Consider the following 13,072-nt stretch of genomic DNA (forward strand, 5'->3'; position numbering starts at 1 on the left):
GATATTGCTAAATGAAAAGAGAATTGATCACACCACCAATATATGTATACCAGCTTGTTACACATTAGAAAAAGATAAAAAAGAAAATATTGTAAGAGAATATTTTCTCTATTATTTGAGAGAAAGAGATGTTAGAAAAGAAACAAGTGAAGTTTTGTCATCTATTACAGCAAAGAGGGAGGGCAATACCAGAAGAAAGTTATTAATTTGTCATTGGAAGTTGTGGTAAATTGATGAATTTTTTGTAGACAGAAAATGATACTAAGGGTTAAACAGCAATTCTAAGAGAATAATGAGAAATGTGAGTAAGAAAAATTTAGACTAACTAGTCTCAGTTTACTACTAGGCTTTGAGCTGAGGTTGAATTTCGATTGTTAAATAATTTTTCTTTGATGATTTATAGGCCCATCTGTTGATTTTATACTTGATATCTTACAGTGCCCTCGGACAAAATATACAAACTAGTACTTTTTTGTGGGAGATCTTATCTTGCGGTTTTCGTCTCAATGAGTATGGAAAATGTTTAGGACACCTAGTTCCAAGTAAAAAAACATAATGCAGCACCCAACTTCATACACAAGAGCAGCAAAATCTCCAAACCTCTTCAAAATTTAGGACACTTTGCCCAACCATGAAAACATGTGCAAAACTATGCATCCATAATATAACACCAACCATCATTCCTGACTACCATAAACCCCAACCATCAACACTCCATCACTTAGACAAAACTCCACCAATTAAAAATGCAACTCCCATATAGAAACTAATACAAAACTCCATAATACAATATGAAGAAAACAAACATATACCTTCATACATCAGACTCCATCAACCATTATATACCCCCATGAATTAGAAAACCATCAAACATCTCAAAGCACGCCACATCATAATAAACAACCATCAGAATAAAAACATGCTCCACCTTCTTTCAACACAAACTCACAATTCCACAAAAGAGATCACCATATAGCAAAAACAAACTGAATGCCAGTCATACACCAAATCTCATCCACTTATCATCATAAAATAATATCATCACAAGATCTACACATTCGACATCAATACATCCACACTAAAATCCTTACAACCAAACCAATACATCAATAGAATCTTTACAAACAAATACTCCACAAAAACAACAATTACACACCAAAGCTTGCCATCATAGTTCTGATCAACAAATATCACAACAAACTTGCCAACAAACCCCATAAATCAACATAAACTTCAATTTAACACTAAAGAAGTGCACTCAAACTAGCTCCACTAAAATTCTGATTCTTCATCCATAGTTTTCACAATATAAGAGAAATCCAAATCATAAAAAATCTCCAACTTCCAAATTTAACACAAACCTGCAAATGCACAACACTTGAAATTCCAACATTGCATACATGAATCACCAAACCGAAGGAAAAAAGTCATCATACCTTTGTACTAGCCGCATTGCGATAAAAATAACTACCTTTTGTAGCATTATTCTAGATAATTTGTTGGAAAATGATCAAGATGAGATGGTTGATGCACCTATAACATAATAGTAAAGCATTATCAAGTATATACTCAACCGTAAACTATTAAAAAAACAAGCTAAATTACTAAATGGTGCAACTTATATGAAAAATAAATACGAGTAGTAAACTAGGTCATCTAATAAAAGATTGTGAACTTGTATTAAAAATAAATACCTGAGAAAGTTGTGATGTCGATAATGGTGGGAATTGAGTCTCAGTTATACTCACACTATCAACAGAGCTACCAATTGTTGGCACAGAATTTATAGACTAAAACAAGAAAATAAAATACTGTTTTAGATAGTTATAACATAAATTATCTTAGATTAATATAAGTCAAACAAATACCAACTTGATGATTGATCTGGTCACATTGTAAGCTGGCCATGTTAGAAATAGTTTGATTTACATCCTGTGTTATATAAAAAAAAAAGAATGATTTAAGTTGTTCAAATTTAACAACAAATAATACCAAATAAATAAAAATTTAGAGGTTATGGAGTAGAAACCATTACAATCGTTGAAGCTTGGTTTGTTTTTGTCGCTTTTCTTTTCCTTATAATCTTTTCTGATCCACCTTTCAAGACTGTTTCAAATTCCCAGGATTTTTGGCTCACTTTTGATTGTTGGACATTTGATTCATTAACTTGTAATTTATCATCCACCATCTTACACAAGCTTAACATAACATCTCTAACAACCTTGTAAGTGTCATCCCTTTCCGCTGCCTTGGTAACCAATTGAACATTCAACGCACACAAATCTTTGTATCGCATGTTTTGAAGTACTTTTGGATCCAAACTAGCATTGTTGGTCATTAAATCATTAACTCCAAAATATCCAATTTTTGCTTTTCTTGTCCACCTTTTCAATACATACTCACTTGGGATCTTCATGATATTTTTCCATGTAAATATTTTCAGAATATGAGAGCATAAAATTCCAGCAAATTCATATTTTTTACAGCTACACTCAATTTTTTCAGACTTCTTATCAAGTGTAACTATATGATGGTTTCTCTTTTTGTGAGGAGTAACTTTATATTTTATAAATGTATCAACATCCTCACAAATTTCTAGACTAGAATCATGAGATAAGCACCACTCCTGTTGAAAACACTTATATGCCTCAGGAGTATAAATTTCACTAGCATGCTTTAAAATCTCAATTGGAAACATTAAATATGAAACAGTTGTATTTGATCTGAAATCAGCTTTTAATTCCTCATATCGACGATCATCAAGAAGTTTTTGGAAGTGATTGAAGAAGTCTAAAAACTTGTGTTTATAAGTGACATACTTTTTCACAATACTATTCATACTCTCACTTCTTTGGGTTGTAGTAATATCTGCACAAAACATTTGCCGCCCATATACTAAAGCCCATTTTTCCTTTATGTTGTACATGCACCTCAACCAATCATTGTCTTCAAGTGCATACTTTGCCAACATCATGTTCCATGCTGAAATAAAATCTTCCTCTTCATCAAAATCATATACACATGAGGCAAAATCTTTAGCAAAGTCGCTAAACTGAGAAAAAATTCCACTCAAATGTATGGTGGCATTTTGATAAATGTGCCAAATGCACAAACGATGATGTGTTTCAGGCCATTTGGAAGCTAACGCCTTTGCCATTGCTGTATCTTGATCTGTAAGAATAGTAGTTGGTTTTTTCTCACCCATAGCTCTAGTTAATGTATCAAACAACCACTCAAAAGTCAAACTGGTTTCATCATATAATAAAGCTGCACCAAAAAGTATTGATTGCTTATGATGATTAACACCTACAAACAACGCAATTGGGCGACCTTCATTATTCTTTCTGTAGGTTGTGTCAAAGCAAACAACATCTCCAAAATTAGCATAATCAGCTCTCATCTTAGTATCAGACCAAAAAATATTAGTAATCAAATCATCTTCATCAACTTGAATAGCATAAAAAAAATTAGGATCATCAAACTGCATTTTCTGCAAATACTCCAATACACCTCCTGTATCCCCAACTCTCATATTTATTGTTCTTTTGGATCGCAAGTAGTTTTTGTAATCCCCAGGAATACATTCCAAATTCTCCCTCCCACCTACTTGCCTCACCATAAGATCATGAGATGCTTTTGGAGAGATTTCCATATCACTTGTCATCTCAATCTGTTTCGCTGCAGAAGAAGATATATTCCTACGACTTCTATAAAGGTGCATTTTGTTTGGGCTTAAGAGATAATGATTATGCTCTTTAACAAATTGCACCACAGTAAGCTTGTTTTTTTTCCGATTACTAATCTTCATTTTAGCCTCACAACCAAACCTTGTTTCATCACGACTTGCTTTGACATAAAGATTTCGTTTGTCTTTTCCTCTTTTACCTTGGGCACAACAATAAAAAACTCTATCAAGTAATTTACCCAATTTATCACTGTGGATTTTACCTCTTCTTACACCAAATCCAACCTTTTTAGCATATGCCAAATAAAATTGATATGCATCTTCTTCTGTCTCAAATTCCAACCCCATTTGTGGTATATCCAAATCTGTTTCAATGTTCAAACCTATAAAATCAAACAAACAAAGCAAAATGTCTAAAAAGGAAAATTTGATATATTGAAACTCAATACATTTCTAATATGAATCTTATTACCTTCATCAATAACATCAAAGTCACCTTCTCGACTAGCTTCATTTCCTTCAAAATTCAAATGACGACAACTCGTAGATTCACCCTCCATGAGAATTACTTTGATCCTAAAAAAATAACAAATTTAAGGCTAAAAAAATAGCGACAAAAGAAGCATTAAAAAACTACAATTTTATGTCAAATTTCTACATGTCTAACTTCTCTAAAAACAGCGACAAAAGAAGCATTTAACATGAACTTTTTCTTTTACAAAGGAACTATATATTTATGCCAGTGTCATAGACATGAAGAACTACAGAAAATAGAAGAAACTAATTATAAGTCAATTTCATTCAACAAAGCCATATCAATTTTCATGTGATTTTCAGCTAACAGTAACAACTCATCCACAGATGCACTCTTTAGCAGTAGCCAAATAAATCAATATGCAACATACTTATCTTTCTTCTTTTACGAGCTAAATGTGAAAGTGTATGCACAAAATTTAGCATACGTTGAAGAAACTTCCTATGAATCAGATAATCAAATTTAGAGATTTGAATAATTCAACTCTAAGGGACATCTAACATTGTAATACCTTTAACCAAATCAACTATAGTTGAAAGGATTTCCTTTCTGAATTTCTCTTTCAACTGCGAAGAAGGATCAGCAGCACAAAAAAGATTAGATCAGGAAATTCTGACCAGGAGGAAACAGAAACCAGGAGGTCGAATGAAAAGGGAAATCGAAATTGTAACAATAAATGAGAATCGTTTACCTAATTACACTGGCAAAATGGCAGAAGCAACAACCGAAAAGGTCCTCGCTTTCTTCCGCACACTGCCAGGGAGGGAGGCAGCTGGAGGTCGCGGAGGTCGCTGGAGGCCGCGGGAAGGAGGTCGCGGGAGGGAGGTCGGGGCGGACGCTGGAAGCCGCGGGAGGGAGGCGATGCTGTAGCGAGGTCGTGGGAGGGAGCCCGCTGGAGGTCGCGGGAGGGAGGTCGGGGCGGACGCTGGATGCCGCGGGAGGGAGGGAGACGACGTTGGAGGGAGGCCGCAGGAGAGAGGTCGCGGGAGGGAGGGAGCGACGCTGGAGGGAGGCCGCAGGAGGTCGAGAGGTTAGGGTTTTGCACGTTGGAGCGTTTATGCGCATTTCTGCGTGCACGCGTTTTGCACGTGACCCGGACCCCCCCCCCAACAATAAACTTTTCTGGTGTTGACCGGCCATCATCTGATCCAGTCGCATCGAAGGGCCGGCGACGCTCTTAGGTCAGCAGCGCCAGCGCCGGAAGGCGGTTGCTCACAGGTTCTTCCTCTTCTTCTCATTGTTCCGCGATTCGGACTGACTTTTGAAATCTATGATGGATTTGGGGAACTAGGTCTTCGTACCTATACGGACTTCCAGCCGGCGGTTCCGCTTTTCCGTATAGATATTATCGATCAAATTTCCACCTTGATCCTTTTCAAGTTTGTTTTGCTTTGGTTTCTCAGTATTTAGATCACAATGGAATCCGGAGCAGCCTTCGAGGACGAGCTGATGCTGAACGATAACTCTTGGCAACTGGGGGAAATTGATCCAAAACGAGCTCGCTTTCCTTGTTGTATAGTTTGGACTCCTCTTCCTCTCATCTCTTGGTTAATTCCCTTCATTGGTCATATCGGCATCTGTAGAGAGGATGGGGTGATCCTGGACTTCGCTGGACCCAACTTTGTTAGCGTCGACAACTTTGCTTTTGGTGCAGTGGCACGCTACGTACCAGTTCACAGAGATGAGGTGTGCACTCATTTCATGCTTTCAAATTTTAATGCATTGCAGTTTTGCCACAAAAATAGAGAACCTGAATACTTGTTGTTAACCGAGTGCGCTCTAATGCATAAGATGGGCCATATTGCGTCAGGTGTTTGCTTTAATTACAGCTCGTCTAGATTACTTCATTCCTTGTACCAATTGTTAGGATTAAGGAAAGCAGAGGGCACAGTATGGCAAATTATCAAACAAGTTTTCTTTAACAACAATCCAAAATAAGCATTCTGGCGTTGAAGGCTCTTGCAGATGCCTGGCTTACTCCTGTAAAGGAATGAAGTGTTTACATGACTTTGTTATGAAATAATCTCATTGTGTTGCATGGGGATGACAATTACTTGAAAACCTAACCAATATCTACATAAATTTAATGAAACTCCAGTAAGTTGAACATGATATCTTGGTTGAAAAGAACCTGCCAGTTTCATAATGACTAATAGCATATTTCTCTCTTCAAGCTGTTGCAGCCCCTTGCATTTTTCTTCATCAAACAAACTCTCCAAATTAATAGTTTTGTAAATAGCTCATTAATTTGCATAAGCAAATTTCGTTTTGCTATGTTTTGTTATGAACTCCATATTTGCTGAAGTGAAGTGAAGTTTTATTTTGCTTGTTCAACTTGATTGCTTCTTCTTCTAGGTCAAAAGAGAACCTGGTGGCATCATGAAAACATGTCATGTACCAGATTTGTAGTTTGGTGATCAATTGAATTGCAGTTGTGGCTGTTGAGCCCTATCCATTTAGCCAATTTGATGATTCAGTTTATACAGGAGATCACTACATTTCTAATAACTAACCACATTTCTAACAAAAATAGCAGGAGATATTGCAAGGTTGTGTTGTTTGGCATAGAGAGTTTAAATTAACCTACAAGTTATTTGTTTGCACAGAATTTTTAGATTCACAGGCATTCAAGGTTATATTTGTAGATTATAGATCATTTAGATTGAATAACTCTCTCAAAGAAGCTTCTGAGTACTAGTAGGTGCAGTCCTGTGTTATGGAAAGGATGTTTTCATACAAAAGACATGTCACGCTTCTAAAGATTTCCAATGTCACACTCCCAAAAGTTCACATTTTCATAAATGTTTTTTATATACTCCGCTTTTGCTCTCCCCATATGCTCCATACAAATTCTCTTGGATGCTGGACTTTTTTCTCAGAAAATTCAATTCCCTTAAAATAAATTTCTCTGAAGCTGTTTACAATATTGACATGACTGATGTGCTTCCCTCATAAGTTCTTTGTCGAACTGCAATTGCTTTGGTACCAGTTCTCTAATGCATCCTATGCATCTTTTTTAGTTTTATTCTGGAACAATTGAAGGAGCAAATCATCATACATCTGGCCGTGATGAACTATTACTTTCCATTTACCTTGATTAGTACTGAATATCAGCTAGGCTACTTAAATTTAGCAAATGACAACAGAGATGAAAGATAGAAATTCAACATACAAGGTGTAAACCAAGGAGCAAATTAAACCCTAAACTATTATACATTCTATTCAACTGTGACACCACCATTATCTGATGAGTCTGTCCTCTATGACCACAGCCACTAGTATCTGTATGAACCACTGAACATGCTAGAGTACTATCCCTTCTGAATCTTTTAACCATCCTAGGAAAAACTGATTGACTATGTATGTCTGACCTGGCAGTGTAAGAAGCTGACAGAGCCGGGTGGAGGAATGACTTGGGATGACGCACTCCGAAAAAGCACACAAGAGTTTCAGCACAGATCCTACAGCTTGTTTACCTGCAATTGTCACTCTTTTGTTGCAAACAATCTAAATAGATTGATGTACCGCGGACACGACGGATGGAATGTGGTAAACATAGCAGCTTTCATTTTCTTGAAGGGCACTTGGGTGAGGAGAGCATCACTACTGCAAACCTACATACCTTTCCTACTAGTCTTTGGCATTGGGGTGTTCCTGGGCACAACAAAGTTCTTGTTGGGTATTTTGGCTTTTGCAGTTGTGCTTATCGGCTGGTTCCTCATGGGGACATATTGCTTCAAGAATCTTATCCAGTTGTAAGCTCGTGGTATTTTTTTTGAACTGGATAGTTTAGGTTCAAATTGTTTTTGTTCTATCACTTGTCCTTCAAGTGTTTGAATCTTATATGTATATTTTTTTACATGAATCTTGTCTGAATTAAACTAATCTTTTCATCCCAGGTTAAAGATGACATTATTGGTTGTTAATTGCCAACTTAAGTTTTTGCCCTTTTCCCCCCCAAAAAAATATATATAGTAATTTAACTGATGTGCCATTTAAAATAAAAAATAATTTAGCTCATAACTTCTTATCAAAGTTTGGAAGACATCTCCACAGGCGATGCATGACCAAAAGAAACTTTCTAAAAAAACGACAATTTTTCTATTTATGCATACAATGATTTTGTTAAACTGCATGCAACATATGTCATTACTTGAATGGTCTCAAACGAACAAGACCTTCGAAATATGAAGGTATATGAACTACAAATATATGTAAATTGGTTAGGAATGACCTAGACATGGCCAATTATGTTTTCTGCAACATTATTCATATATAGGGAGGTCATATGGCTTCTTTTCTTGAAGGGCATCTGTCTCGGATGTGGAGGTGCATTGCAATATCTTGCCACCATTGTCTTTCTTCATTTTTAGGAAGAAGCTGTGCCTGATGAAGAACAGCATGCCTTTAACACAAACTGAAAATTTGCTGAATAACGCATAGCTCTCATCAAACGATGCTTACCATCGCGAGTCGGAAGTCAATTCAGGGTGAAAAGCAGTTGCAAGTAAGTTCCCTTGCCTAACTGCAACAATTACTCTGTCACTTGAAGCTATCCCCTGATACACAATTGAATATGAGCCATTAGAGGAGTACTTGAATTTAGAAAAGCTCAGACTCATTAACTTGCTATCCAATTGTTAGTCACTGAGTTGGGTCCATCATCCAAGGAGTTGAAAGATTTGTCTATTTGATAGGAGTTCATAAACTAAAGTTTCTCTGCTTAGAATTTAGTAAATATAAAATAAACAATCCACACAAACTTTGATGACAAGCAAACAAAAAACTCTAGCAGTTTGGCAAAGTTTTTGAGTTGTCTGATAAGGGTTATAAACATTAGATTTAAACAAAGTAACTGCAATGAAAAAGAAATGAAGGTATGTCAAATTAACTATTGGTTTGTGCTAATATAAATTCTGGACCTGATACATCAACAACAATTATAGCTATAATACAAAAAGTATAACAGAATTAAAGAGCAAAATAATACACACACACACATATGAACCCTAGCTAGACCCTTCTTAAGAGAATTTAACCTCACAAAAATTTACTTGAAGAAGCATTCGATTCAAGGAACTGTACAGAAATGAAGCTAGGCAGCATATAGAACAAAACAAAAGACGAATTAAAAACTCCAAAAGGATGCAATGAACTTAATCATATTTATGATCAGATCAAAGTGACTTATTAAACAGAAAAAGGAACCGAAACCCAAGTTGACCCTGTTTTTTTTTTAAATTCCCTATATGGAGAGAGAGTGGTAATAAATGCTGTCTGACCAATTTCCTTTACAGGAAAATGACGGCTTTAATGAAGTGTCACTACTACAGTTGTTGGAGTAAATGCCACCGATCATAAGTGTAAACCAACTATGGACCAAAATATAAAGTTCAAGAGTAAATACTACTACGCTAATGAAGACAAACCTTCTGATCATTGGCAATAAGCATCATATTCTTCCTAGTCTCTGGAGGAACAGGACAGTCTGCTAATACCTCTACTTCGGGTCCAACTTCTAAGATGGCTGGTGCACGTATAAAGACTCCACGGAAGCTACTAGGCCCCCCTTCTTCCTCTGCAAGTTTAGGCACTGAAAGTTGTATTTCAAAGCTCTGAAGCTGCAACATAAATGGGTACGAATTGTGTTTTGAAATTAAAAAGAGACGAAGAGAATAATATTAAAAAAATTGACAATGACAAAGTGACAGTTGAGGTGAACACCTGACTACCAAAAAAATTTCGATGAACCATGCAATCTAGTCCCCCAATAAGCTCCTGTCCTCCTGATTTCTGACCTGAATAGATGTTCAACTAATTGCATTTAAAAGACTGCATATTGCAACAGTAGAATTTTGTAGTGTGCTGGCTCACCAATTGCATTGTCTGCCAAGAATATGAGCCCTGCACAGGTTCCCCACACAGGTTTTCCAGTTTTTACGAATTCTCTTAAAGCAGGAAACTGGTGATTAAGAAAATATGATCCATATAACTTTGTATTCAACTAAAATCAAAGGAAAGGCATATAATAAATAACTTTTGAGAGGCAGTAGGGAGACTCTAAGGCTGCAGACAATTCTCACAAAGCCAGACAGTCAAAAGAAGATTATGTTTGATAGCCAAAAATAAAGGAATACATTTAGTGATTTATTATGAATTTTGAATACAAAACCATAAGTAAATGCCCAACTTCTTCATAGTGGATGCGAAGATGAAATATCTACATTTAGTTAAACAGATGAATTTGAAAGAAGTTGAGTATAAGCGATATTAGAAGGATGTGGCATCTACAATAATTTTGTAATTACTCAGCTCTACCAGTACAAAGAACAGTCATGCGAACCTGAATCTGAGAGTTAGGAGAAAAGAGATATTCATTAAGCTGGTCACTTTACACTCACTATAAATTTACACTCAGAGTCGGAGTATCAATCCCCGTCAAGCACACTTGCTTTCTCTCAAATATACATAGGTATATAGATGTGGTGAAACTGAACTCGGAGTGCAGTGTATAAATTATAGTGTTAAGCTATGTTAATCAATTAAGAACTGAGCAGTATGTTTTGCTGTACGACAAATGTAAAACTCACACTTATGAACTAATATTGGAGAGAGGAATGGAAAAGAAGTGAGTATCAATTGCAGTCAATTAATGGACAAGAAAAAATATACTAAATTTTTTCCTCATGAACTCTCTCTGAGTTAGTGAGCTATGGTGGGACATTCAAACAAAGCCAGATAGATACGTTCAAATACTACTTCCATTTCAGAATTTGGTTTGAAGCAACATCACTTTTTTTTCTCAGATTTCTCCCAGAACAAGCCCCTGAGAAAAGGAATCTGAAAACACTGTTGACTATTCTAACACAACCTGAGTTCTTAACAGTCAGTGCTATACGATGAAAGATTCATAAAATGGGCAGCCGAAGCTCCTGCCAATGCAGGGTCCGGGAAGGGTTTATTGTACGTAGCCTTATCTTGCTTTGCAAGAGGCATTTCTAAGACTCGACCCTGTGACTTCTAGGTCACATGGTAGCAACTTTATTGCGCCAAGACTCCCCTTCTATGAAAGATTCATCATGCAGGATAATTGCAAATCTGCAATGAAGCCCAAAAATCTAAGATCAATCACTACTACTACGTGAACCTTCAGCAATCACATTAGTGTAATTTTCTCAAAAAGGCAAAGACAAGAGTTCCGAAGGTGTTCAGGCAAAAGAAATGTGAGAACTAGGAACAAGCTAGAGATTTTGTTTCTACATATCCCTCTTCTCCATTCTGTTCTTGATTAATCCATGTCATCCCTCCCTCTTTAAGTGTTCTACACTAAGAACTTTGAATCTACCAATTTAAGAGACAAATTTGCTTTTCCACTTTTGAATCTTCTGTTAGCACCTTTTGACTTCGTTCTGATACCGCTGTATATACGAAACAACGTTCCCCATCTCCAATTGGAGAATCTCCAGGAGACCCAAACAGCCAGTTGCAAAATCCAAACTTGTTCACATTATATGCATATACTGATACACACCTACTACTATGATAGCATATATAACAATCAAAATGTGGAAAAGGGCTAACAAGATTGTGGTAATGGGCGAGCTTGGCCATGGTGGTGCTCTCGCCGCCAGGGATAATGAGGGCATCGACGGCCTCCAGCTGCTCCGCTTTCCGAATCTCCACACCCTTCTCCCCTATCCTTCGCAGTGCTGCCAGGACCAAACCAATCCATAAGGATCAAAGAAAAGCGAAGAACCAAAAAAAATAAAATAAAATAACAACCCCAAAAAATGAGCAATCCGGAATACCCGTCAAGTGTTCGTTAAACGAGCCCTGCAGCGCAAGCACACCGACCGTCATAGTTACAACTCAATAAGAAGAAAGATGGATGCAGGGGAGGAAGCGGAGGCGGCGGCCGGAGAAAGATCGCTCTCAGAAGAATCTCAACGATGGAAAGTTGAGTCGACACGGATTCCGCCGTCGATTAGTAGAAGGTTTGTTTTCCTCCTCACATAATATAAGGTGGGCAATTTATTCCTTGGAGGTTTACAGAAACTTAACGTACCAAACTTATATTACACACCACACTCTACCTGGATCTCTAGTGGATGTTTTATAGTGCAAAATAACCCAACGCATATCTGATTTCTGTTCCTATATATATATATATATATATATATATATATAATCTAATTTTAATTTAATTATATAGAAATGTCACGTATTAACCATCCCTTTGTCAGGAGACCAAGATCTGCTGGCCCATTTTTTTTAATCAAGGGATGGTTGATTTTTAATGGTGGTCGGATTGTAATTGTCATCAGGTGATAATTAGTTATGATTTTTTTTTTTTTGGTTCATCATCTCTATTATTGTGATAAAAGGTGAAATGTTCGTCCTAGTGCTCCCGTCATACCCGATCTAAAGTCATCATGGGGGAGGTAAATCGTAGCATCCGAACGGTCATGTGGCAGATAAGGTGTAATATGAGGATAGGGGATTTATTCTCCAGTTGCCCCGAAGATCGATCCTGCCGCCTCATTGTGGCAAGTTCCGCCACATACCAATCTGGATGACCCACGGGGTTGTTCATCATCTCTATTATGTTATAGTTTGGGTCGGAGCGGATGGTCGGAGGCCGCCGAAAGTGAGCAAGTGTCCAGGTTATCAAGCGCTGAGTAAGGAACGGCCTCCCGAAGGCCTTCGGTCGTCCGTTCCAACCCAAATTATAATTCGATGGAAACAATAAACCTAAAAAGAAATCACAACTAATTATAATTAGATCGTAATTGTGATCCGATAACAATTAAAAGTGGATCATCTGATCCAAAAAGAAAATAGACCAAGAGATC

General features: G+C 37.0%; 3 protein-coding genes across 5 annotated transcripts; 1 reads left to right on the top strand and 2 right to left on the bottom strand.

Annotated features, from left to right (window-relative positions):
- Positions 1 to 1,000: 1,000 nt before the first annotated feature.
- LOC121995675 (protein FAR1-RELATED SEQUENCE 5-like) lies at positions 1,001 to 5,282 on the bottom strand. Of its 3 annotated transcripts, none has more exons than XM_042549414.1 (8): positions 4,912 to 5,282; positions 4,732 to 4,786; positions 4,158 to 4,261; positions 2,030 to 4,050; positions 1,873 to 1,932; positions 1,695 to 1,790; positions 1,437 to 1,533; positions 1,001 to 1,361 (listed from the first exon to the last, which is right to left on the bottom strand). In XM_042549414.1, the coding sequence occupies exons 3-7, from the start codon at positions 4,243 to 4,245 to the stop codon at positions 1,483 to 1,485; spliced, it is 2,316 nt and encodes a 771-aa protein (XP_042405348.1). In that variant the 5' UTR covers positions 4,246 to 4,261; positions 4,732 to 4,786; positions 4,912 to 5,282; the 3' UTR covers positions 1,001 to 1,361; positions 1,437 to 1,482. The 3 variants fall into 3 exon arrangements, with proteins under 3 accessions (XP_042405348.1, XP_042405346.1, XP_042405347.1); XM_042549412.1 differs by having other exon boundaries at positions 2,030 to 4,068; positions 4,912 to 5,279; XM_042549413.1 differs by having other exon boundaries at positions 2,036 to 4,068; positions 4,912 to 5,274.
- A 45-nt stretch (positions 5,283 to 5,327) lies between these two features.
- On the top strand, positions 5,328 to 8,105 carry LOC121995677 (protein RTE1-HOMOLOG-like). The gene is made up of 3 exons (XM_042549416.1): positions 5,328 to 5,438; positions 5,624 to 5,906; positions 7,599 to 8,105. Exons 2-3 carry the CDS (start codon positions 5,637 to 5,639, stop codon positions 7,977 to 7,979), a joined length of 651 nt encoding a protein of 216 aa, XP_042405350.1. The 5' UTR covers positions 5,328 to 5,438; positions 5,624 to 5,636; the 3' UTR covers positions 7,980 to 8,105.
- A 235-nt stretch (positions 8,106 to 8,340) lies between these two features.
- Positions 8,341 to 12,247, bottom strand: LOC121995676 (probable pyridoxal 5'-phosphate synthase subunit PDX2). The gene is made up of 7 exons (XM_042549415.1): positions 12,029 to 12,247; positions 11,802 to 11,929; positions 10,095 to 10,182; positions 9,945 to 10,018; positions 9,650 to 9,841; positions 8,685 to 8,779; positions 8,341 to 8,606 (listed from the first exon to the last, which is right to left on the bottom strand). Exons 1-7 carry the CDS (start codon positions 12,078 to 12,080, stop codon positions 8,486 to 8,488), a joined length of 750 nt encoding a protein of 249 aa, XP_042405349.1. The 5' UTR covers positions 12,081 to 12,247; the 3' UTR covers positions 8,341 to 8,485.
- Positions 12,248 to 13,072: the final 825 nt, after the last annotated feature.

This window comes from Zingiber officinale, chromosome 6A (genome assembly GCF_018446385.1).
Source record: "Zingiber officinale cultivar Zhangliang chromosome 6A, Zo_v1.1, whole genome shotgun sequence".
Lineage (NCBI taxonomy): Eukaryota > Viridiplantae > Streptophyta > Magnoliopsida > Zingiberales > Zingiberaceae > Zingiber > Zingiber officinale.

Bases quoted from the DNA above. Each gene is read 5' to 3' on its own strand.
- LOC121995675 (XM_042549412.1), bottom strand. From the start codon at position 4,245: ATGGAGGGTGAATCTACGAGTTGTCGTCATTTGAATTTTGAAGGAAAT. The intron at 4,069-4,157 runs GTAATAAGATTC...TTGATTTTATAG, and splicing joins CTTTGATGTTATTGATGAAG to GTTTGAACATTGAAACAGAT. The intron at 1,791-1,872 runs GTTGGTATTTGT...TTCTTGTTTTAG, and splicing joins GTGACCAGATCAATCATCAA to TCTATAAATTCTGTGCCAAC.
- LOC121995677 (XM_042549416.1), top strand. From the start codon at position 5,637: ATGGAATCCGGAGCAGCCTTCGAGGACGAGCTGATGCTGAACGATAAC. The intron at 5,907-7,598 runs GTGTGCACTCAT...CTGACCTGGCAG, and splicing joins TACCAGTTCACAGAGATGAG to TGTAAGAAGCTGACAGAGCC.
- LOC121995676 (XM_042549415.1), bottom strand. From the start codon at position 12,080: ATGACGGTCGGTGTGCTTGCGCTGCAGGGCTCGTTTAACGAACACTTG. The intron at 10,019-10,094 runs GTGAGCCAGCAC...ACATCTATTCAG, and splicing joins CTTGGCAGACAATGCAATTG to GTCAGAAATCAGGAGGACAG. The intron at 8,780-9,649 runs GTTTGTCTTCAT...ATTGTGTATCAG, and splicing joins TTATTGCCAATGATCAGAAG to GGGATAGCTTCAAGTGACAG.